The sequence below is a fragment of the Sebastes umbrosus genome, chromosome 3, assembly GCF_015220745.1.
Source record: "Sebastes umbrosus isolate fSebUmb1 chromosome 3, fSebUmb1.pri, whole genome shotgun sequence".
Classification (NCBI taxonomy): domain Eukaryota; kingdom Metazoa; phylum Chordata; class Actinopteri; order Perciformes; family Sebastidae; genus Sebastes; species Sebastes umbrosus.
Window position 1 is genome coordinate 2770001 of NC_051271.1, and position 25492 is coordinate 2795492.

Genomic DNA, 25492 nt, shown 5'->3' on the forward strand with positions numbered 1-25492 from the left:
CTATTTAAGGCTTTATATTCACCTAATAGAAGGAAATTGCTATTGAGGCATACTACTGTATTGAGGGATAAGGAGCAAATGAGACACTATCACAAAATCATTTACTTTACGGAGAATTGAGTTTTTCCACAGTCATGACTCATCGCAGCTCCTTTAATGGTCATCAGATGCAGGATCCCAAACTGGCTTCAACCTGAAGCTGAAGTGGATGCCTCTTTGGGCAAATGTGGGTGAATACATTATGTTTTGAAAACCTAATAGGGGGGAAAAGTTCAAGAAACAAGCTACACATGGAAACAACCTATACACTAGGGCTGTCCTCGACAAAAGAAACTCTTAGTCGACTAACACTCATACGTTTTTATCGACTAATCGATTAGTTGATTTAATCGACAGATCTGTGAAACCGAGTTGTGAATCACCACTTTAAATCTCTCTGGTGTTTAACAGAGATGTGCTGATAAGTTTCTTGGAAATAAGTTATTCAGCATGAAAAAAGAAAAAGCACAAAAAACAACCTTCCATTGTGAGGCTTGTTTCAAATAGTCCATATGGTATATTTGCAATACTGGAACATAAGCTTCCATTGGTAATTTTCCATTGGTAAATATCTGTATACAATGTAATTCTACTGGCAGAAACTCAATCTACAGAAACATATTTTGTAAAAAAATACAAACACAATGAGTAGTTTTGTCATATGGAATGTGGAAGCTTATACTTTTGGTACTCAAAAGCCTCATTCAGAAGGATGAGTGTTCGGGCTGGCGCCGAGCGCTGCCAGTTGGTTTATAACTGATTGGATTCATTCTTGTATAAAACAGCCACCAGTTGAGCACAATCACACTCTGCCTAGAACTAATTAAAAGAGTTGGCTTCTCTTTTCCAGAACATGCTCACGTCAAAATAAAAATGATGAGCTCTTTTGGTCATGCGCTGAGAGCAATTTAATGGACTTTATTTTCCCATTAACTTGCCACAATTACTGACATTCAACGCTGAGTAAATTAGACACAAAGTGTCACTTCTGCTTTCTGTCCTTACTCAGTGATGTAGTTATTAACTGTAAGATCTCCATCTGCCATTCTTCAGTGTCTTTATTATATACAATTCATTATTTCAATGTCTTTATAGGATATGAATGTCTGTGTATGGGACGGCATTGTTTAAAAATGTAAAGGTGTTAACAAATTTACATGCATGATTTCTAGATTGTAGGATTCCACTTCGTTTTCTGTTCTTAGGCCAATAATAACCACTTCTTTCTACATAATGACAATGGATTTGTGTTGTTATAAAGTAGCACTAACAAAACTGAGTTATGATACTGTATGTCTTGTTTTCTGGCATATTACCAATTCGTTAAATATCACTGTTGAGAATCAAATAATTACACTAAATATTGTGTATTTTTCATTTTATTATTGCAAATTTATTATGACTATACAATGCCCTCCTGCAGTGACCACGAGTAAGTAAACTTTTGTGTACGTTGAATGTTTTACTTTGAAATGATTTACCGGAAGTGTGAGTATACTATAATGTCTCCATTGATGCAATTATGACTAATTTAATGCCGCGGTTCCTCACTGTCACCACTAGAGGGGGGCAAACACTCGTGATTTTATTATTATTTTTTTTTATATATATTTTTTTTTATAATACTTAATTTCAAAAGTTAATTACAATATAATCGCATGTTCAGATTTTTTTATATATATTATATTTTTATATATATATATATATATATACATTATTCAGGTTAAACAACTGGTAAATAAAAAATGTCCTGTTGTGAATGTAACCTAACCTAAATTGACCTGTAGAGTTCATTCTGGTGATCCCACAGCTGGCCGCTAGAGGGCGCTGTGACGCGGTGTGGTGCTGAGTGATCCAGACTGTATTATTATGTACTTATTTGTCTGCTGCGCTATGAAGGATGAACCTGAGTGGTATTTGAGTAGTAAACACTATATCTATGGTAAACACGCCAGTGTTGTTTCTCCCTGTGTAGTGACCTTAATTGACGTTAATTGACGCTTTGCTAAGCCCCGCCCCCCAGCTGCTACTCTGTCAAGTCGTCAGAGCCACGTGGTTACTAACCCACTACTGTGCATACATATGATCTAATATTTAGACAAAGTGATTTCAGAGAGAAGCAGACAGTAGGGTCTACACTGTGTGTCTTTTGGTCATTCATATTTCCCTTTCACTAACAGATATTAAAAAACCAAACAAAATAATTATAATGCTATTGTGATGCCTTCAAATGTAATCTTGTAAAATGTTTTTTTTTTTTTTTATGAGAAACTTGAATAAATTCAGTTGTTTGAAGGAGATGTTTTCACAGCAATATAAAATAGATAATAGAGAGGGAATTATGAGCTGTTTAACTTCCTAACACTAGTTCTAAGCAGCTTGTAATATATAATTACAACTACTAATGCCAAGATTTTTCAAAGCAAATATTTAAATAAAAGTACAATCATTTATTTCCTAATCATTTGAGTTGTGTGTTTTTAATGCAAATAACGACTATAGATGAAAATAACTAAAGTAAGAGGATAACATTTAGAGTTTCTGACGGTTGAAATGTAGCTCAGCATGGAGGTGAAAACAGCTCTGTTTATTTAAAGCTAGTAAATCTATGTAAATGTTTGATGGTTTGGTGATGACTATACATCCTGTAGTCAGAAAGTCATAGATCACCAGAGCTCTTCAGCAAAGTAATAATATAGCTGTTGTTGCTTTAGGCTATATTTATAGTTGTTTATTTATTTGACATTTTCTGTATGACCTATGGGGAATTTCCAAAAGGACTAATATCTATCCGTCTGTCTGTCTGTCCGTCCGTCTATCTATCTGGTTGTATGAATTTGATTGCCTTATTTGCTCCAGTGGTTGTTGGGAGTGCTTTAAACTTTTCACACATATGTGATAATATTGCTCTCTGGCATGCTATAAAAAAATCAGAAAATCAATAAAACACTGTCTGGCCATTTTTAGAAAGTTGCCACAACATTTGTATCTACTGCAGCTCCTGCAGCTAAAACACAAAACTTTATTCAACTCAGTTTTTGCAAAACTAGTGTTGACCACAGCATGAGGCCTCAAGGATTGTACAACCCATCAATGAGATTATTATTATTAGTAGTAGTAGTAGTATGATGAGTATCAGTAATGGGAAATTAAGTTTGTAACAAGCTTTCTGCCTGACAGCCCTTTCTGACAGAAATCTCCTTAGGTTTAGGAAGCAAACCTACGCGGTTAGGTTTAGGATAAGATTGTGTTTTCTCGCAGAAAGCCCTGGAGGCAAAATGTGACCTTTGACTTTTCTCTACATCCTCCTGTATGTCCATGAAAACTTCTTACACCATGCTGCAGAGGTGCTGCAGCACAGCTGGTATGAGAAAAGTAAAGTGTTTTATGAACATTAAAGCATGCAAACATGTTCTAGTAGAAACCCCAAATACAAGTATCCACCTGAAAATAAGCACAATAGGTCCCCTTTAAAAGCTTTGTTTACTGGTTTATCTGTTTATCCGTTCTAGTGACAAATTAATTCAAATTTAAAAGACTTCTAATTTTGAGGAGAAAATGTTTCAGCTCAAATGACTTTACTTTATGGCAGGATTTGATATTCTTCTCTTTCTGAAATGACAGTGAGCTAAATATTTTAGGGTGTTGAAATGTTCGTCCAATAAAAAAAAGTGATTTCCATATGTCATGTTTTGCAAAATATAATGAATATTTTCATTATTTTTGACACTTTATTGGAACAACAATGAATCGAGAAACTAATCGACAGACTATAAATAATCATTAGCGGTAGCCCTATTTTTATTTAAATTAATTAATCATATTTTATCATATAATGAATCTTATTTTTTGCGGGTTTTGCAGATTTTTCTGCCACAGCAGTTGTGAGTCAAAGTAGAAATTACTCCCGTCTCCATGGGAACCAAAATACTCTTTTGCTGATGTCAGTCAACCTGCAAATATTAAGACATATTTACACACTTGCAGACTGAAATGGCCGTCCTCACCAAAACATCCAAAGGAAGGTTATATATCAGGCATGTCTCCACTTCACTCACAACGTACAGTATGTGAGAAATGGATGCCACAGTGAAGCCATTTCGGAAGGGCTGTGCATTAGGCTGTGCATTAAGGTGTTAACACCATGTGTCTGCAAAAAGCATGTTTCATTTCATGAAAACTGATCAGCACCTCCACTCTCTCACCCCCGTCCCCATTTCCATTTGCTTTTTTTACAGTGGTCTCTTCATCATTGTCCTCTACCTCCTTTGTACCGGCCCAGACAACCCCTACTTCCCGCACCACCTGGCTACACCACCCGGCTACACCACCGGGGCTGCAGGAGCCCAACAGCACCGAGCTCAACGCAGTAGAGGTGAGGCGATTTAACGCTTAATTAAATGTTTGTGAAAATATTTGTATTGCTAAATATCTTGAAGCTTGGTTAACTTCATCAACAGTAAATCTTTTCTCACGACATACTATACTATGACTATTTTATGACTTTTTTCAACATACTATACTATGACTTTTTTCATGAATTTGTTTGACATACTTTATGATATACTATTTCTTTTTTCGACATACTATACTATGACTTTCATGAATTCAATTAAGAAATGCATAAAATAACCATACAATTCTTCAGAACATTTCAATATTTTCTTCTTTTATTTTCAACTTTCATACAAACAAAAACAACTGCCTTACATGAGACAACACTTGAGTTAAAAACAAAAGATTCAAAAAAGGAAGCTTTACACCAAATTCACACCAGGCAGCGGCGAAATGCGGCTTTTCACAAAAAGTACACTTTTCTGCGGCCTGTTTTTGTATTTCAGGCAGGAAAATATTCATATTAACATAGGTCAACATGTCACAGGAGTCAAAGGATCTATTTACTGATTTGCTGCTGGTATTCTCTGGCCACACTTGGCTGCTAAAAGTTTACTTTTTCCCAACTTTCAGTTTGGCCTCACTCAGCCGCAGAATCGAACGGCCGCAGTTTTTCATAGACATTGCATGGCAGCATTCCGCTGCTGCTCTGATGTGAATATCTTGTTAAGCTTCCTGAGAACAAAAAATTCAAGTGTTATGGCTTTTAAGGTTAACAGGTACAAATTAAATGCAATATAAAAATCACACAAATAAAAAGGTCTTTGACTTTTCCTGCAGCTCATCATTCATCATTCATTTCAAAAACCTGACAAAGCACTTTCAAAATAAACTACAGTCTGCAAATATTTGGTAATCATCTAACCAGGGTTCTTCCTCATCTTGGGTTGGTTGGGATGTCTCCTCCTGCTATTTATTTATGACTTAATTCTATTCCATGTCTGTTTAAATTATGTTACCTTGCCGTGCAGCAGGATTCGCAAGGCTTATTTACGACATAATATACTGTGACGTAGTATAGTGTGTCAAAAAAAAGTGTCAAAAACGTCTTAAAAAAACTTGTATTATAGAACGAAGAAAAAACTCATAGAGTATGACTCAAAAAGTCACAGTACAGTATGTCGAAAAAAAATCAAAAGTCATAGTATAGTATGTGAAAAAAACATTGTATAGCAAGTCAAAGAAACTCGAAAAAGGTTGATATAGTATGTTGAAAAAAGTCACAATAAAGTCATATTATAGTGTGTCGAAAAAAGTCCTATTTTAGTACGTCCAAAAAAATCATAGTATAGTATGTTGAAAAGTCATTGTGTCATAAAAAGTAATATTATAGTCATAGTATGTCGAAACAATTCATAAAAAAAGTCATAGTACAGTATGTCGAAAAAAAGAAAAAAAAGACAATAGTATGTTGGAAAAAAAATCATAGTATAGTTTGTCGAAAAAAGTCAGTATATTATGTCGGAAAAAGTTATAGTATAGTATGTCGAAACAATTTATGAAAAAAAGTCATACTATAGTATGTCGAAAAAAGTTGTAGTATACCATATGGAAGAAAATGATTGAAAAGCCATACTATTGTGTTTCAAAAAAGTCATTGTATAGTATGTCGAAAAAAGTCATAAAAAAGACAGCAAAGTGCACATGTGTTTCATCTCTAAATAAGAGCATCAAATGTATAAAATACAATGTAAAATAGAGAACTATAGATTAACACTGCAGTCGATAACTTTGAGCAAATATGGAGACATGTTATTTTTCATAAAACTGGCTTACACACCATGCACTGTGAGGGTCTCATCACTGAGTCAGCAGGACCGAATGGGCTGAGTCGCTGTCAAAATATGCAAAGTCATTGTTTCATTTCAAGCATGATATGAGGGGACTTATAATTATTGCTTTACTGGAGATTCTGAAAGGGCAAAGATGTATTTAGGGTGATGCAATACAACCTCACACACACACATCTCGCTGAGATCAGACTGAGCAGTCAGCATCTTTGGTGTCCAGACTTAAAGCTGCAGTCACTATATTGTGACAGTCGTGCATGAGACAGATAAGCTTGTTCCTCTGTGTCCTATGCTTGGTTCATATTTGATCAGCGCTGCCTAGTTTGACAGTTTGATCGGAGATCTCGAATTTCGCGAGCAGTGATTGGCAGCTTCGTTAGAGACTCCTCGGCTCTGATTGGTTGTGCTACTTAAGGCCACGTCAAAATGTTCCCATTCGGAGTACAGGAGGACACAGAGGAACATGGTTTGTTTTTACAGATTGTCCGTCTCATGCACTACTACCACGATATATATATATATATATATATATATATATATATGACCGTTTAATAAAAGAAACGTTATCATATTTGTTCAATATCACCGACTGCAGCTTAAAGTCTGGACACCAAAGATGCTGACTGCTCAGTCTGAGCGTGTGTGTTAGGTTGGGTTGCATCACCCTTAATACATCTTTGCCCTTTCAGAATCTCCAGTAAAGCAATAATTAAGTCCCTTCGTATCATGCATGAGATGAAACAATGACTTTGCATATTTTGACAGCGACTCGGCCCATTCGGTCCTGCTGACTCAGAGCGATGAGGCCCTCACACACTGCATGGTGTGTAAGCCAGCTGTTGTTAGTGTTTAGTTCCTATCTCCTATTTGTGTATTCACCTTGGCTGCTTTTTGAAAGTCGTCTTCCTCAAAAGAATCAGAGAGATGTTGGTGCAATGGGTTTGTTTTTTTTAATACTTTTATAAACTGTCAAAAGAGTGCAACCTGGAAATGCCCCCGCCTCCATTCATCAAGTCATTCATTGATCCCCGGCTCTGCATCACAGACCATTCCTATTTCCATTTTGAAAATGAGTTGACACCGAGGTTCACAGAGGGAGACTTTGATTGAAATGCTACCAAAGCAATCAGTTGTTACCGACTACCATATTAAGGCCATAGGGTGTTTGAAAACAATTATGACTAAAGGGGTGACTCTTTCTGAACTATTGAACAAATTTGATTGAAAGCCCTTTGCATCAATAGTGGAGCTGCCATGCAGCATGTCCCAAAGCCATAATACAAGTTGTTTGTGTGACTGTTGCTGTAAAAGCTATTTGAAATCTCACTCCTCAACTTCCTGTTGGTGATTATTATTATGATTATAGAAAATTATTTTTACGTTACTTTGTAATTTCATTAATACGTTTCCTGTTTGATTCCGTCTGTTTGTCTCTCTACTGGCTGCTATTCCATATACTGTTGGTGTATGCCAAAAAAGAGAGAATAATATAAACGTATCGGAGTAGTTTTAATATTTGCATAATAATGAAAAAGCCATCCTTACCATAAGAACACTACTTTAGGTGCAACAAAATTCAGACGGTGGCTGGCGTTACCACGGTTTTGCACTCCACTATTTTTCTGAGTTTTATTTCTATACTACTTTACTATATTTGTAAATTTATGACTGTACAATCTCGCAAATTTGACACTTCAATCTCTGAATATCACCCCCTCCCCCGGCTCCGTAATTATCTTTTTTACCTAAAATGACCCTAATGCGCTGTCGTACAAGATAAATTAGAATGTAAGTCGGGTAATGATGGCATATAAACATTCAAAACTAATTTTCACTAACGGCTTCCTTCAATCCCGTTGGACTCGATTTGTAATTATCTTTCACACGGCATCAACTGAAAGACCTTAAATGTAAAAAGTATCATCCACATGTCAATTTTCTGTAACATCTTTATTTTAAAAGGATTTACAACACAAACTGTATCCTTAGTTCTTCTGCACAACGTTGTTCATACATATACACAAAATGTGTCCCTTCAAAAAAGAAAAAAAAAACAATTGGTAATTGCTAATATTCTGGCAGTTCAGTAGGTTTGTGATCTTCATAAAATGGGTAATTCAGTGGCCCAAAAGACTCGTAAGAGCAGACTGACCGGCATGAAATCATAGTATGTATATGAAGGGGACATTGGGGCTTTTGAAGAAGCAAAAAAAAACTTGAAATTGTTACACCCGATAAAACTAGTTTCCCAATATAACCTCAAAACTGGGAAGAGGACGATCAATAACTTGATTAAACCAGTTGAAAAATGCAAACATAAGATTGTAGCTGTCTGTTGCAATAAAACGTGGCAACTCGATTTAGTTTTTAGTTTAGTTCGATGTGATCACTGATTTATGTTAGCTTATTAGAGACGATCTGAGATGACTTGCATTATTAACTTGTGCATTATCGGCTGCTGTGTTTAGACCCTTAACAAAAACGTCACACAGTTTATCTGGCTGATTGACTACTGGAGCTGTTGTAGTGTGTACCAAAAAAAGATTAATCTCTTGTCACGTGAAAAACATCGGCTTCCTGTCTGATTTGGATTAGACCATTCATATGGAGCACAAAGAGATAATACACTCAAAGTCACAGTAGCATCATTTCATCATGTTCTTACTCGGCTTTTTTGACATTTAAGGTGTGCGTCACCGCTGCTGAATGAATAATTGTTGTGCATGAGAGTATCAGCGTCTGGATTTTTTGGTGGTCAGACTGCATCAAAATGGAAGAAAGTTGTGCCGCCTGGGTTAAAGGGATAGTTTGGATGTTTCTCAGTGGGGTTGTATGAGGTACTTATCCATAGTCAGTGTATCAACTACAGTAGATGATGGTCGGCACGTCCCCAGCTTGGAGAAGCAGACAGGAGTTACAGGACGGGGCCGGCAGCAAAATGTATTTTAGACACCTTAAAAGTCAATATCAGTTTAAGTGTGCTATATTCAGAATATTTTCGCCGGTTTACCTTGCCATGAGAGACTGCTATACAGTCCATGTTTCCAACAGGGAACTGAAGCCGTTATCTATGCTCTAGCCAAAGCATCCAGACTCCATTGAAATAAACAGTAGATTTACCTTGCAGAATACAGGAGTTGCTCGTCTACTGCCGCCTCGATCGGTTAGTTTGTTTGTATTATTGTGTGACTTTGATGAATGCAAACTAACCAAAGTCACACAATAACACAAACAAACTAAAAGATTGATTTCAATGGAGTCTGGTGACTTTGGCAAGAGCATAGATAACGGCTTCAGTTCACCGTTCGAAACAGCTGTTTGACAACAAGGAAAAGCAGTGTAAATGTGTGTAAGTATAGCATACACTTAAAATGTTATTGATTTTTCACAGCAGTACGTTACTTTGCTCCCGTGCTGGTACTCCTGTCTGTTTCTCCAAGCTGGGAGCGTGCCGACCGTCATCTACTGTAGGTAATACACTGACTATATACACGTACCTCATACAACCCCACTGAGAAACACCTGAACTACCCCTTTACGATATTTTTTCCGTTAAACTAAGTAGGCCACTTCACAAGGACTTGTGCCATCTTAACACACTTTGACACTTGACATTACTTTGGGGGGAAAAAAAAAAAAGCAAGGGCATGTCGCGCTTTTCTCTTGGCTCCAAAAGTAAGGGCTAACTATGATAAAAGATGACCTTTCTATGGCAGGATGATTAAACATAGGCCATGTAAGATCAAATGAATAAGAGACTGCTTTTGCTCTTTATCTATGAGTTATAAATGTTTCATGACGGGCAATGACTTTTCTGTAGCCTGGCAACAATATTCATTAAACCCTGTTACACCAGGAAAGCAAATCTTTAGACTGTGATTTCCAGAGGATTATTTAACGAGGGTAAACCGGCATTAGAACGACAAAATTCAACGAGCATCTAGCAGGTGCGATTTATTTCAATTTTTGCTTCATGTCACGGACATGAATACACCTACGGTTAGCATTGATTCTCTTTCAGTTCAGTCAATTCACAACGTAAATTCAAACTGTCAGTCTCAGGAGCTATATAAATAATGTTTATCCAACTACTGACCACAGTCTTCTTCTCCATGTGACTGACGTGACAGTACGTGGACTACTACCCTGGTGCCGTCTGAAAAAGGTGCATTAATGAAAGTCAGGTGGAGGTGAAGAATGAGGAAAAGAAGATGTGCAACAGAAAAAAAAAAGTAGATTGTAGAGGATGGAGAAAGTTTAGGCAGGGAAAGTGACTGATGCCTCTGCTGGCTGGGCAGTTAATGCTATAGAAAGTTCTGAAAAACTACAATCAAGATGAACACCCCCAAAACGTTTATATATAAAATAGAAAAGGTTATGTAATGTAATCTACAAATTGCAGATAACTGAAATAAAACTAAATAAAAACTCAATATCACCTTCAGCAGCCCACAAATAATTACTAAATAATATACTTAATATGGGAAATAATTCACTCTCGTGATAAAAATTGCTGAATTATCATTTTTATTTTAAAGAAACGTGCATTCTGTCTTTGTACGCAGCCAGCGGAGGGCGATGCAGTCACTTTACCTCCTTGTGAAAGAGATGAGATGATGTGTTTTTAAGCCGTGCCTGCTGCTCCTGCAGGAACTGCTGTAGAGATTGTTGGAGTGTTCAGGGCTTTCCCTCGATGTCTTTGACCCCCTCTTCGGCGTCCTCCACCTCCCGACTTGAGCTGCAGACACACGGGAATACCACAGTGAGCCAGCTGAATGAACTGAAGACGTCAGGTGAGAACGGTTGGTCCACAACAGTTCAAATGATAAAGGGATAGTTTGGGTGTTTTGAAGTGGGGTTCTATGAGGTACCGCACAAAACCAAAGCAATGTACTGCTGCAGCAAAACGTATGTTAGACACCCAAAAAAACAAAAATCAATTTCAGTTTAAGTGTACGCTATATTTAAGATATTTTTGCCAGTTTAACTTGCCGTCAGACGGCCCTTTCTCATGGGGAACTGCAGCCGTTGTATCCATTTATGCTCTCGCCACAGCCACAAGACTCCATTGAAAAAAAACAGCAATATTACCTCGCAGAACACGGGGGTTGCAAGTCTACCGCTGCTTTTATCGGTTAGTTTGTTTTTGCTATTGTAGGACTTTCGTGAATCTGAACTAACAAAAGTCACACAATATCACAAACCAACTCACCGAGGCAGCGGGAGACCGGCAACCCCCGCTTTCTGCGAGGTAAAATTGTTCTGTTTTTTCAAATGAGTCTGGTGGCTTTGACGAGAGCATAGATAACGCCGTCAGTTCCCCATCAGAAACATAGTTGTCTGGTATAGTATAGTTGCAAGGTAAAACACCTTTTTTTTAGGTGTCTAAAATACGTTTTGCTCCTGTGCTGGTACTCCTGTCTGTTTCTCCAAGCTGGGGCCATCTACTGTAGGTAATACACTGATGAAGGACAACCCCACCTAAAAACACCCAAACTATCCTTTTAAGATGCATTTCTCACTCGTGCTTTGAACTTAAAAAAAAAGTTAAGAGGGTAAAGACTTGGTTAAAGTTTGTCCTAGGAGGGAAGAATAAAATGAAAAAGGGAAGTCACAACAGTTCAGCGTTTACTCCAGGGAATTTTTAGTGGAGGTGGTAAGCCCTCAATAATTTCCTCATTCATTAAATATACAGCTTTTCTTCTTTGTGATGTAGCACCACTGCTTATTGTTACATTCAATAGAAATGTAATCATTTCATCTGACATTAGCAGGTGTGGTCTTAATTTCAGTTAAGGGGGCCCACCTCCACTACAATACTGCAGAAAACCCTGCAATTACACACGTTTTCATTTGGCAACTCGGAAAAAGGTATGAAAATAAAACAACACAGCACAAGCTAATGATTTTTTCTCTTTTTAAAGGCACTGAAGTATGCATGCTCAGAAGACATTGGTTTAGAAAGGGAAGAAACCGACATCAAAACAACATCCAAGCTTAAGAAGACAAGAAGACCTCATCATGACTCCCACGGTCTGCAGAAAACTCTTTTACCTTGTTCTCTTTGTTGCCATCTTTACATAGAGCCTCCTCCTCTGCCACTGTCTGACGCAGCATGCCAAGACAGGGAGAGAGGGAGGGCAGGAGAGATGGTAGCAGAAAAGTAAAGTGTTAAAGTTGAAGGAAAGAGCACAAAGGGCAGAGAGGACGAGAGTAAATGAACGAGGAGGACAGGTGTGACCGTAAGAGGAGACAAAAGCAGGATATGACGGACAGGGTAAGAAGGCGAATGAAAGGTAAGACCGGTAAGAGAGGAGACAGTGAAGGAGAAATGAACTGGCATATTTAAAGTCAAGAGCAGGAAGAAAAGGAAACGAGTAGCATTTGAAATGGCAACATTCAAACTGCCCATGGATTTAACAACAAATACAAATACTTTTAATCACTATACTGGATAAATAAAACATGTTCAAACCAGGAAATGTCTCAGTTGTTTTCCTTAAAAACACATTGTAAGGTTCACACAGAGTACGGGTTTACTCACTGCTAGCTGTGCTGAGTTCGGACTAAGCGGTCGTGCTGTCGATCCAGCCTCCTCATTGGCTGCTGTGCCGTCTTTAAAAGTCTTCTTACTGGAAAGCATCTTGGCCTGCTGGGCCTTCGCTGCCTGGGTGTTCACTGCTTGGAGAAGCTGAAATCACAAGCACAGCCAGTGTCAGTTGAGCTGCATTAATCAGTGGTTTTGATATTAAAGTCCCCATGAAATGAAAAATATATCCCAGTTTTAATCGTGTGTTAATTGTTGATTTACCTCTTTCAAATTCATCCAATCAAATGAGACTTTGGGTGACTAGTAGGGCTAGGACGATTCGATACTATCATGATACTTGGGTGCCGATTCGATATGTATTGCTCTTGTAACTGTACACCGCTCAAATATTCTGTTTCACTGTGAGATACGTTACAGTACAGCAGTTGGGGATGCTTTAACTTCCGTTTCATGGGAACTTTTAACACTCAAATGAAATCTACACTGAAATACAGAAGTTACCAAAAGCGTCAGTACCTTGGTGATGGTGCCCACAGCTTTAGTGCGTCCTTCCCTGAACACCAGTTTGTGGTCACAGTGTAGGTACTCGGGGGTCTTAATGAAGCGGAAGTGGACTGCTGCCTTGTCCCCTGTCCGCAGACAGTCTTTGTTCATGGTCAGGATGGTGGCTGTCTGCCTGATGCTGCCACAGTGGACTAATTGGATGGAGAGAGACAGAGCGTGACCCAGTTAGCCTTGGTAGCAATGTTTCAGGGTGACCATGTAGTTTTTGGATAAAGCCAGACCTCATGCACCCAAAATACTAAAGATCAAACCAAAGACATATAGAAGCTCCATAAACTAGTGCATATTAGTGTTACAGGCATTTGACTGAAACTAACCCATGGCCTGGTATCTCGGTGATATCGTGGTGGGGTGGTGTAGCACCAGAATCTCAGCCTCAAACTCCCAGGTGGCCTGTGGCATCAACTTCGGGGAAACCATCACCATGCCTTTCCTTATCGATGAACGTTTGATCTGAGACGTGAAGAGAACCCAGCAGGAACAAAAGTGAAAAATGAAAGTGGAGAAGTGATGCAGCCAAACCAGAATTAGCGAGAGAACACTTCCTAAACCCACATGGTGGGATTTGCATGTGTTATAAAACTGATTATAAAACTAGGAAACTAATTCATATGCATATTACATCCAAAAGTTTCAGAATAAATATCCTTTCCACGAGAATTTAAAAGTTATGTGTCAGGATGTCTATTTACTGTTTTTGCAATAGGTAATAAAAAGCATTCAAATGTTCTATGATAGCAGTAATTCAAACCTTTTTGAGGGCAAAGGATGCCGTCTGTCCACCGCGGACCTCTTTGACAGGCATCCTCTTTCGGTGGATGGATTTGACTGCGATGGGGATGAAGGTGCCCAGCGGGTCTGGGCCTAAGAGCAGCGTGTCGTTGAGTCGTATCATTCCACGTAACGTAGTCCCTGAAACTACTGTGCCCACTCCCTGCCAAGAAAAAAAAAAAAAAAAAATCAACAATGACATACATGTATAAAGACAGTCTTTATCAGTCTCCATTAGTGTGAAGCCTTGAGTGCAGAGTTCTCTACCGATTCTTTCTGTACATTGAGGATTTTCTACTTAAGGGTGTAAATGTAAACAAGCTGTGAAACTTCACGCCTCATCATGAATTTTCACACAATAACCACAATCTGCTTTTCATACTCAGAAAGTAGTATCCTGTTTTCACCACTATGTGCTGGTGTTTATATCCTGCTCTGCAGTGGCCTGTACTACCAAAGCAGGATTTGGGGTAAGCGAGGTAACTTGAAAACCTTCAGGGTTTTCAGTCTTACGACGGTGGTTCACTTCCGATCGGGGTAGATCTCCATGTTAACTTACTGTATGCTCAACATCTAACCTTCTCTGGAGCAGGTTATGTTCAAAATAACAGATCAACTCGTGTAAAAGCTTGGCCTGCTGACCAATCAAAGATCGTTGCGCAGATCGTAAATTATAATATTATTACACAAAGACGAAGAAGTCATGATCCGGACTAAAAGCTGCGTGTTTTATTTCTTACCGGTACTGAGTATGTGTCGTCTATTTGGAACTCAGCAGGCTCATCGTTGTTGAAGTTCGTTCTGGAAGAGAGGAGGTTGAGGAACATCTTCAGCAGTTCCATGTTCTCCCCCGTCACATTTGAGATTTGAAAAATTGGACACATCCTGCAGAGAGAGGAGGGGGAGGAGTCAGGGGAGAAGTTAAAAATGACCCTCTAACACAGTAATTACAAGACAAATACTACGGGTGGGATGACAGGTTCCCTGTAGGAATTGTTAAACCAGCACATGAATATTTGAACAAATTTTAGACTTAAAGGGAAAGTTCAGCACTTTTAATGTGGATGTCCAATCAGTGTTGATGGTTGTCAGTTGAAGCAATAAATTGCTCAGTGTGTTATATTGACCGAGAAAGCTAATTTATTTTAAAATTGTGTATAATAACTGTATCACATATTTGAACTGAGCTTGGAAGAACTGGTTTCAACTACTACGGACTTCACAAATGGAATGAGCTGCAAAAAACTACACTAAAATGGAAACATAAAATTAATTTTCCTACTTTATTTACTTGTACCTTTATGTTACACACTGCTAAACAGTATTTCATTGTTCTAAGCACAATGACAATAAAGATCTATTCTTCTATTACAGTAATATGATACTAATGTCAGTTGTATATTTGAATTTCCCGTGTCTGTCCGTACTTGAACTACCTGTTTAAATAAAGGATTAAATAAAGCACTTTCTTTGTTGCTTTCTGTCACGTCATCTTCCTGCAGTCTGATTTTCATTCCTCTCCATCTTTGGACAATTTATTTCTGTCTTGGCATCTCTCTGCCGTCAATGTCTTTGCTCTTACCTCTCAGAGCTGAAGTTGGAGGCTGTGACGATGACATCATCCGTGTTCTGGACCAGCACGGGGATTTTCCTGCAGCCTGGTGACTTTAATAACCTCTGCAATAATTTTAGCGTCTCTGCAGATACGCATACGCACACGCACAAAGACAAATCCCCACAAAATACATCACATGAGTAATCTCAGAACAAAAACAACGGCTGTCACAGCGTCTGGGAACACAACTGAACAGACGGCAAAAATATTGAATAGTAAAATGCTTCACAAGGAGATAGATTTCGTCAGTGCAAACTGGAGAAAGGGGTAGGTCTTTTTTAGAGATAGAAGAACTAACTTCCCAATTATAAAGAATATTTAATCATATTTTAATAAGAAGACTCCCCCGTTTCTAAACTGCTCCCATTTGCTTCGTTAATTTGCTCTTTATGTAAACTCAACTCTTCCTCCGTTTGTTTCACATTAAAACCTTTCCAGCGGTTTAACCTTCCTGGAGAGGCTTTTATTGTGAGTTAATGTTGAGTTTCCTACACACTACCTTAACATCATTAAAGCTAGTGTTGTCATGACATCGAAGCAACTCATAGGAAATAGCCTACGACTCTTGTGGTGCCTTCAAATGTGGTCGTGTTTACCATGTTCACGAGGAGAGTCCATATGAACGGCCACCTCTTGTCGTATTCACGACCTCGTAAGTGGAAAGTTTCTGAAAGCTTCCAGTTGTGACGTGTTTGTTGACTTAAATTTTTCGGTGCATAATAAGTGAATATATTGTAATTTTAGTCGTATATTGTTTTTCTTCGTAATTTTACAATATGTCTGAGGAAAATGTTGATATTCCCAACGGCCTCATCTTTCTCCTCTGTCATTATGCCTTTGCATTTCCTGCATTATGTTACCCGCTTGCTAACTTGCTAAATTGTTAGCCTCTGTGGCTTCTAGACGCCAACAGTAACGTTAATATTACCGTTGCTTAGCAGCAGTGTTCTCACGACTTAACCACTTGAACGCCGAGCTTGTTGTGTGCACGACTTCCCATGTTGTAAACAAGAGCTCACGAGTTTCATTTGAAGGCACCAATATGAAAACACTGTCATTCTTAACATACTGGTACTAATAAGTAAGGGATAATGTACCATTCTATCCACCAGTCTGAACACATGGGGACTTCAACAATAACTTATCTTACTTTGTCAGAAGTTGTGAAGAGATTCAATGCTAGTTATTAAAGATATACAGCTTCTTTTGTGATCTAACACTAATAGGTCTACAAGTTAAATAAGCATTACAGTGGTATGTCTCTTTACCTTGCAGGATGTTGGCTGGACACATGTCTATCTTGGTAACCACTACAAACACCGGCACATTCAGGGCCAGAGCCAGACCCAGATGCTCTTTGGTCATGCCAACGATGCCGGCGTTACTGCCAACCTGAGACAAGAGAGAGGAGGAACAAGGAAACAGAAGAGGGCTGTCTTTAATAATCTATTGTAGGTTGCCTAGGACATCTGAACAGGAATTGAAAATTAACAAACAATCGGAGGTGAGTAAAAAAGTACTGTTACTTTGCAAAAGCAATTACTAAAGTAGTAGTAAAAGTAGTCACAACTACTTGAGTAAGAATGCAAAAGTATTCGCTGAAAAAATTACTTGAGTAGCGAGTAACTTAAACAAAATAAATAAAAAATAAACACCGGCCCATTACTCTTCTCAACATGGGAGTGGGCAAATATGCTGCTTTATGCAAATGTATGTATATATTTATTATTGGATATCAATTAACAACACAAAACAATGACAAATATTGTCCAGAAACCCTCACAATCACAAGGTGCATTAATGCAGTAACGAAATTAGTGGCGTTAAAACAAATTTGCGTTAACGCGTTATCACGTTAACTTTGACAGCCCTAGCATAAATTAATAAATAAAAGCGCGATGAATGCATCCAAATGTTAAAAAAAAAAAAAGTAATGATTTTTCGAAAAATCTACTTAAGAGTAAAAAGTATGCTGCATTAAAACTACTCTGACAAGTACAATTTACTTGAGTACATGTAACAGAGTAAATCTTTACTACCCACTCCTGCAAACGACCAAGGATTTAACAACCAAGGCAAGCATCACACACACATTTTCCCAACCCTCTCTCACCATGAGCATGCAGAAATCAGGCAGGTGTCCCGTCATGCCGAAGACGGTAGTCTTGAGGTATTTCTCGTGGCCAGCCAGGTCAATAAAGGTGATGACCTTGGAGGATTTCTCACAGATCTTGGTCCAGTCGAGGCCGCCACCGTGGCTGTCTGGTTTGTTCACCACCTAACAGAGCGGAAGCAGACACAGACGATAGAAGATGTCTTACACAGTAAGTGAAATAAATGAAAACCAGAGGAAAATAACATTTTAAAAAGTTACATTTCTTTACATTGTACTAGTATATGATCTGAATGGAACATGTATTTGCTGCTCATATTGACATTGACAGGATATTTCAGCAAGAAAAATGCTTCCCGTCAATTTGGTTGTGAACCTGGATTTGTCAGAATAAAGAAAGACCCTCTTTCCATTTCACACCATAAACATGTCTATACTGTGAGAGGCTCTACTTACATCTATGTTTTGCAACCAGGCAACTGTGCACAGTCTGATGATGCCTCTTTTGTTGCTATCGTATCATATCTCACAATTACTATCACACTTTGAGGAATCAACAAAGCTAGCTTATTAAGTAGTAATGACATTAAATAATAATAACATGGCCTCTCTCCAAGCACTGCTTTTGATATAATATGGTTATTAGTCCAAACATCTTTAAAATTAAAGCAGTAGAGAACTGGAAAACGTAGGATAGGGGGGCTTCATTTTGCACTTGCCACGGCCATCCATTGCTCATACAGTAAAGTCCAGAGCATCGGCATAAGCTCACCTGTCCCTCCTGGTCAAAACCCAGGATATCATTGCCGACGCTGCTCGTCCTGCCGCTCTCCATTTCATGTTTGTGTCTAAAGAGCTTCTGGCGAGCAAAGCCTCTGCCGTTGTCCAGCTCACCATGGGTCAAAACCCCCAGCAGAGTGCTCTTCCCTGCGTCCACATTCCCTACCACCGCCACTCTGGAGACGAGAGGAAGGAGAATATGAGGAGAGAGAACAGTACAGAGAAATATATCTTGTTCTGTTAGTGGTATAGTGAAGTCTGTACACATCGTCTCTCTCTGTAAATACTCTAATTAAGCATGTACCGTGTTTATTTTCTATCTAATGAATCTGTCTGTTCTTGTATTTTTGTTATTTTATTTCATGAGGCTGTGCTGTAAATGAACATGTATCCTCAACACATGACTCAATATAAATACAGTAGGGCTGCCCCCTCTTAGTCGATAGCAGTGTAAATTTTGGCAGTTATTTTAGATTTAGTCTTAGTCTTAAAACAAAAATATAGAATATAATATATAATGCAGCAAAGACAGTCACTTAGGGCTAATGGGTTGCTGAATTATAAACTTAAATATGACTTGTTTCTTTTCCTTTGCCAGAACCATTTCTCTTAATTTTACCTGACTTCCAGGAAATCCTCCTCGCCCACACGCCGGCGCATGAGGTAGTCCCGAATCTTTCCGCCAGCGTCTGTCCTGTCTCTGAGCAAGATCAGGTCAGCCTCGATCTGTTCACATAGCGACCGCACCGTGGCGACCGACGCCTCCATGTCCTTCTCATCCAGACCGTAGTCACCCCCGTCTGAACAGAGAGGAGAGAGGAGAAAGAGGGAAAAGAGAGTTACTCTGATGCAGAGGAGAAAATGATCTGCTATTTATTGTATGCTTGTATCAAGAGTGCCTTACAGAACCTGCAACGTTTTTGGTGGAAGTGCTTTTAAAGTTTTTGCACCCTCATCTTGGTGTGAGCTATAAGATTATTTTATAGGCATGCAAGATATTAAAAACAGGATAAAGGACTCTTCACTATTCATATTATTGTGCACTATGTAATAAATTATTGTTCACTCTAAATGAAGTCTCTCCTGAAATAAAGGTTTTAAAAAACAACAACAATGAGCATGTACTTTCCAAGCATGTCTGGCAAATGTCAGGGCTTTGTAAAGCTGCACCCTGGGGATGTTTGTAACTTGCGTTATGACAGGATGGTGACAAGGAGGACAAATACCACGCTGGAGGCTGACTTTTGTAGAAGAAAGAGTAAACTAGGCCTTCAGCCTTGGCGGAGGTAATAAATAGGTGGTTTAAGGGTTAGGTAGGAGTGGGTGTAGTGTGGAGATAAGAAAACATTTTACTGTGGCCAAATTGACTGGATCATAACCAAGATTGTCATAGGTTACTACATAGAGACATATATCTTTATGTAAATGTAAATTTCCAAAGAAAACCCACAAATACACTACAATAGGTGTCTTTTTCAGTGAAAGAAAGTTATGTTAGGCCTATAGTCACGACCAGTTACTTTATGGCTAAAGTAGCTCACTGCTGCTTCTCTCAATATAAACACCCTCCTCCCACTAACTGGACACAAAACCTGGTTGTAGCAGACTGAGATAAAGAACCAGTTAGGTCAGCAGGCCAGACAGCTATCTGCTCCTCCAGCAGTCAGACAGACATGAACTGGTGAACTAGTGACTGTCCCTGTGCTGACTAGGGGGAAAATGACACCCTTTCACACATGCACTTTGACCCACCAACATGGCCACATGGGTCACACTTGTTGCTGTAACAGGCAGAAAATAGCTCCAACAAAAGCCCTGGTGGGTGTGTGATAGGCAGAGGGGTTCAGAATGAAAACTAAATGGAAAACAAATGGGGTTAGCTGCCTGCGAGGACACACAGCTGACAGAAGTGATGGCTCTGCTACTACACACTGGTGGCCTGGCTTTTTTCCCTAAATGACCGTACACATGCCGCGGGTTGTTCAAGGATAACACACTTTACTTTATCTTCTGAATCTACCACCAAAAGCGTTTATCTTTGACCTACGTAACCCATGCATTTCCCTCCATCATACTGTATGGAAGACAACATAACTACATGCAGAAATGTGTCAGCTCATTGCTCCAGTCAAGACATACAGCACATACCTTACAGAACATAACTTTATGAATCTCCACACTCTTCAAGTGAGCAAACAAAAGATCCATCAAGAATCACTTTAAACCAAACTTGTAATATAACACGCTCATTTTAAGGAACAGTGTGCAACATTTTGGGGGGATCTATTAGCAGAAATGTAATATAATATTGATAACTATGTTTTCATTAGTGTATAATCACCGGAAACTATGAATCGTTGTGTTTTCGTTAGCTTAGAAGGAGTCCTTCGTATCTACACAGGGAACAGGTCCTCTTCATGGATTCCTGTTGCTCTGCCATGTTTCTACAGTAGCCCAGAACGGACAAACCAAACACTGGCGAGTTCACGACTTGTGACGTGTTTATTGACGTTGTCAGAAATGGCAGAGGCCATGGAAGTTTTTGGCGCATAATAAGTGAATATATTGTAATTTTAGTTGTATATTGTTTTTCTTCGTAATTGTATAATATGTCTGAGGAAAATGTTGATATTCCCAACAGCCTCATCTTTCTCCTCTTTCATTATTCCTTTGCATTTCCTGCATTATGTTACCAACTTGGTAGCTTGCTAAATGTTAGCCTCTGGGGCTTCTAGACACTGACAGTAACGTTAATATTCCCGTCACTTAGCAGCGGTGTTCTCACGACTTAACCACTTGAACGCCAAGCACATGGTGTACACGACTTCCCATGTTGTTGTAAACACGAGCTCACAAGTTTAATTTGAAGGCACCTTTAGATGCCATTCTATTAGAATGATGTACTGTTCGGTGGACTCAAGTGTTTGCTCAATTGTAGAGTTAATCCTTAAATATGCTCACAAAGTCAGTTAGCCTTACCTGAGCCCATCCCAACCACATAGATTGTCTCTCCACAGCCCTCATCTATCTGCTCCCTCAGATGCCGTAGTAACGAATCGTACTGTTGAGCTGTTGGACTCACTAGGACCAGCTGAAAAGTGAGGGACAGCAGGGAAAGAGACAGGTCAAACATGAGCAAACAAAGAGTCAAACAAGTCTTTTGTGGGTGTCTTGAAGTCACAACTTCAACAAGTAATCACAAAGCTAGCTTTTGTTTAAAGACTATGTGCTCTGCAAATCACTCACTAAAGTATGCTGCTTCTTTTAAACCAATATACAAATGACTGCAAAGTTTGCACATACAGTAGATATACCCCATGGCTGGGTAATTTGCCAGCTGGATGCAGTTAAGATAAGATAAGATAAGATTAACCTTTATTAATCCCTGTAGGAAATGCAGGTGTTAAAGCAGCAACATCAACGAACAGAGTGAAACACAGGAGAGGTAAAGGTATACACAAATTATAAAAACAATATGTGCAATATGTTAAATAGGTACAGTGTAATATGTTAAATAGGGACAGTGCAATATGTTAAATAGGGACAGTGCAATATGTTAAATAGGGACAGTGCAATATGTTGCATCTGTGTAATATTGGACTATTGTCTGTGCAATATGGTCAAGACGGTAGACGGTGCAGTGCACTACCTGGGTGCATAACCTGCCATGGTGTGTGTGATAGTATGTGCCATTCATTATGTACGTGGACTGTGTATGTGTTGAAACATCTGTTTTTGTCAAACCGTTTCCCTGTCTTGTGTAGAATCGTTTATTATTGTTGTTGATGCTGTTTTCTATTAGTGTTTGAAACTGCAGTTGGAAAAATGTCCCCACGGGGACAATAAAAGTATATCTTAATCTTATCATACGTGTCACTTTTCTGGTGTTTTTGCAGTAGCCAGCACATAATGTGCAGCTTTCACATGCAAACATAGATGACGTCATGCTACTGCACAGCATTCCTTTACCGAATCAAAACAAACACCTTTAACCACCTTTAAACCTCAACGTTACCAGGTGCAGTTTACAGTTTACTGTACAGTGAGGCCTCACCTTGCTGCTTAAATCTAGATGATCCGCGGACTCTCCGTTGGTCCCGTCGCCGTCCTCGAAGCCCTCTGATCCGGATGGATCATCCGCACACCCCCCCCGGTCCGGTGCGAACATACAAGCCGGCACTATGGACTCTGTTGCGGGTATTGAACCCGGACAGGTCGCTGCTTCTGTCGCTAACGACGCCATGTCTAGAGAGAGAGAGAGGAGAGATGATGCAAAACACTGCAGATAGAAACAAACAAACTCTCCTTCGCTGAGCTCCACTAGCTGCTGCTGCTACCACTAGCTGCTGAGCTCCACTAGCTGCTGCTGCTACCACTAGCTGCTGCTGCTACCACTAGCTGCTGAGCTCCACTAGCTGCTGCTGCTACCACTAGCTACTACTGCTACCACTAGCTACTACTGCTACCACTAGCTCCACTAGCTGCTACTGCTACTACTACTACTACTACTACTACTACTACTACTACTACTACTCCACTAGCTCCACTAGCTACTACTGCTACCACTAGCTCCACTAGCTGCTACTGCTACTACTACTACTACTACTCCACTAGCTCCACTAGCTGCTACTAGCTGCTACTACTGCACTACTCCACTGTTAGCCACTAGCATGCTAACAGTTAGCCATTAGCTAGCTTACTGTTAGCCACTAGATAGCTAACTGTTATCCATTAGCATGCTAACTGTTAGCCATTAGCATGCTAACTGTTATCCATTAGCATGCTAACTGTTAGCCATTAGATAGCTAACTGTTAGCCATTAGCATGCTAACTGTTAGCCATTAGATAGCTAACTGTTAGCCATTAGATAGCTAACTGTTAGCCATTAGTTAGCTAACTGTTATCCATTAGCATGCTAACTGTTAGCCACTAGCTAGCTAACAGTTAGCCATTAGCATGCTAACTGTTAGCCATTAGCACAGCCACCTAGCTTTAGCTTGATGCTAACCAAACATCAGACTTGCTCTTATAATATTGAATTCTCTTAAAACGGGGAACAAATGATAATAATTAATAAACATAGTCGTAAATGTCCGCTACATTAACAAACTGTTCCACATCCTGAATGTGAATGTTGAGTTAGATCATTAAATGAAATAAAGAAAGGAAGACGTACCAGGAGATGCTAACTAGCTCAGAGGCTAACTGAGTTGTTTATTCGGGTTAGCTTCGGTTTCTCTTGACGCTGAGTGGAAGACACGCCCCCTTCACAGAATGGACGCAGCGGATTGGCTTACAGTACTCAAAGTCACGCCCACTTTAGTGACGTATATTATACATCAGCGTGGTGAAACGAAACCCTGACCTACTTTCTCACACACACACGCACACACACACACGCGCACTTAATATGACATAATAATAATAAATTACTTTAAAATGAGTTTTCCTGAATAAATGTAGGTGTTGCCAATAAATGAAAATAAACAATTTATTGTAATACATTTTACAGTTACTGTATTTTTTAAATTTTTTATTTATTTATTTGCACATTTATAAAACTGCACAAAATCCAGTCAATGAAAAAAAAACAAGAAATGTGTGAGGAGAGGAGAAGAAGCCCCCCCCCACCCCACCAACCCCAGGAGAAAAAGAAACAATAACACAAAAGTACACAAAATGTGCAGAAAAACCTAACCAAACGGTGGAAAACAATCCAATAAAAACAATGAAATGCATACAAAAAACACAACAGATGAAAAGAAAATATATCTAAACATATCAAAAGATAATTAGACATCATTAGATGTGATGATAATTTCCTTTTAAAATGTTCTAAGGATAACAAGCTCTTGATAATATTTATTTTGGTTATCAGAATTAGAATTACAGTACATTGCTGTATTTTCTTGATTTTACAGTAGACTACTGGCAGCAGGGTTGCCAGTACATTACCATTTTTTCTACAGTTTGTTTACTGTTAACTCATTTTACAGTTTTTACTGTTATAATACAATGTACACGTATAGTGCTGTATTTTACTGAATTTAGTGGCGGTACAATATTGTTGTTGTTTTTTTTACAATGGAATTTCGCCATAATCCCAAATACATTACCATGTAGTCATTTTTGTAAATAGAGTATATTACTGACAGCCAATTACTACAAATTAAGCACGGCCTTTACTGTAACCTTGATTAGCAATTTTAACGTGATATTCTATACAACATAATGATTTAGTTAACTAAAATGCATTAATAAAACATTCTATGGAAAAGAAGAGACTTAGAAAATGTAAGATTAATTTAAATTTTATTTAAAAAAATACTTCATTTGATGATACAAAACCTTTTTTTTCCCATTACAGCTGGAAATTCCAGGTATGCATAATAGAATAGCCATGCGTTTATATTCCTTAATAGTAGTCGTTTAAATGTATATACAGCAAGTGGGAAAAAATGTGAATACATACATACAGTCATTTTACAAAAAAAAAACTTTATTCTTTCTCTTTCCTGTTTCAGTTTGTTTGTATATAATTTGTTGTGAAGCACATTATAACAATTATGTATGTGCATATCAACATACATGCCTCATATTACCATGCTTTGGAATTATGACAATAAAAATATTCAAAGTTTTTTTAAATTTAAATTAATTTTCTGTATAATAATTATTATGCACATGTGTCCAAGTATGTCCTCAAATTCAGGTATCTACTATCTAAATATCAAGATAGTAGTATGTTTTTTTTTTCAACGGTTCTGACACATTCTCATACAAACATATTATATTTATAATGTATTTTATATAGTTTTACTATGCATTTGTATTTTTATGCTAAATGCAGTACCTGTGAGGGTTTCTGGACAATA

General features: G+C 38.6%; 1 protein-coding gene and 2 long non-coding RNA genes across 6 annotated transcripts in view; 2 read left to right on the forward strand and 1 right to left on the reverse strand.

Annotated features, from left to right (window-relative positions):
- Positions 1-25492, forward strand: part of LOC119485161 — a 569585-nt gene that overhangs the window by 394415 nt on the left and 149678 nt on the right. The window lies entirely within an intron of this gene.
- Positions 4056-12713, forward strand: LOC119485159. Its single transcript, XR_005206199.1, has 4 exons — positions 4056-4172; positions 4278-4414; positions 10875-11017; positions 12149-12713. It is a non-coding gene; the product is annotated as an uncharacterized LOC119485159 (long non-coding RNA).
- Positions 8156-23931, reverse strand: LOC119485152 (GTP-binding protein 1-like). 4 transcript variants are annotated; one of them, XR_005206197.1, is made up of 17 exons: positions 23794-23931; positions 22672-22862; positions 21597-21708; positions 19237-19417; positions 18610-18793; positions 17838-18002; positions 16993-17116; positions 15692-15806; positions 14850-14994; positions 14090-14272; positions 13656-13791; positions 13291-13469; positions 12769-12915; positions 12279-12329; positions 10860-10962; positions 10076-10380; positions 8156-10045 (listed from the first exon to the last, which is right to left on the reverse strand). XR_005206197.1 is itself a non-coding variant. In XM_037764505.1 (16 exons), the coding sequence occupies exons 2-16, from the start codon at positions 22858-22860 to the stop codon at positions 10313-10315; spliced, it is 2082 nt and encodes a 693-aa protein (XP_037620433.1). In that variant the 5' UTR covers positions 22861-22862; positions 23794-23931; the 3' UTR covers positions 8156-10312. The 4 variants fall into 4 exon arrangements, 3 of the variants coding, with proteins under 3 accessions (XP_037620433.1, XP_037620435.1, XP_037620434.1); XM_037764505.1 differs by having other exon boundaries at positions 8156-10380; XM_037764507.1 differs by lacking the exon at positions 12279-12329 and having other exon boundaries at positions 8156-10380.

What these genes read in the sequence shown, in the direction of transcription:
- LOC119485152 (XM_037764505.1), bottom strand. Translation starts at nt 22,860, where the DNA reads ATGGCGTCGTTAGCGACAGAAGCAGCGACCTGTCCGGGTTCAATACCC. An exon ending in GAGGATTTCCTGGAAGTCAG is followed by an intron (nt 18,794 to 19,236) that starts GTAAAATTAAGA and finishes TCTCGTCTCCAG; the next exon opens with AGTGGCGGTGGTAGGGAATG. An exon ending in CTGATTTCTGCATGCTCATG is followed by an intron (nt 17,117 to 17,837) that starts GTGAGAGAGGGT and finishes CTCTTGTCTCAG; the next exon opens with GTTGGCAGTAACGCCGGCAT.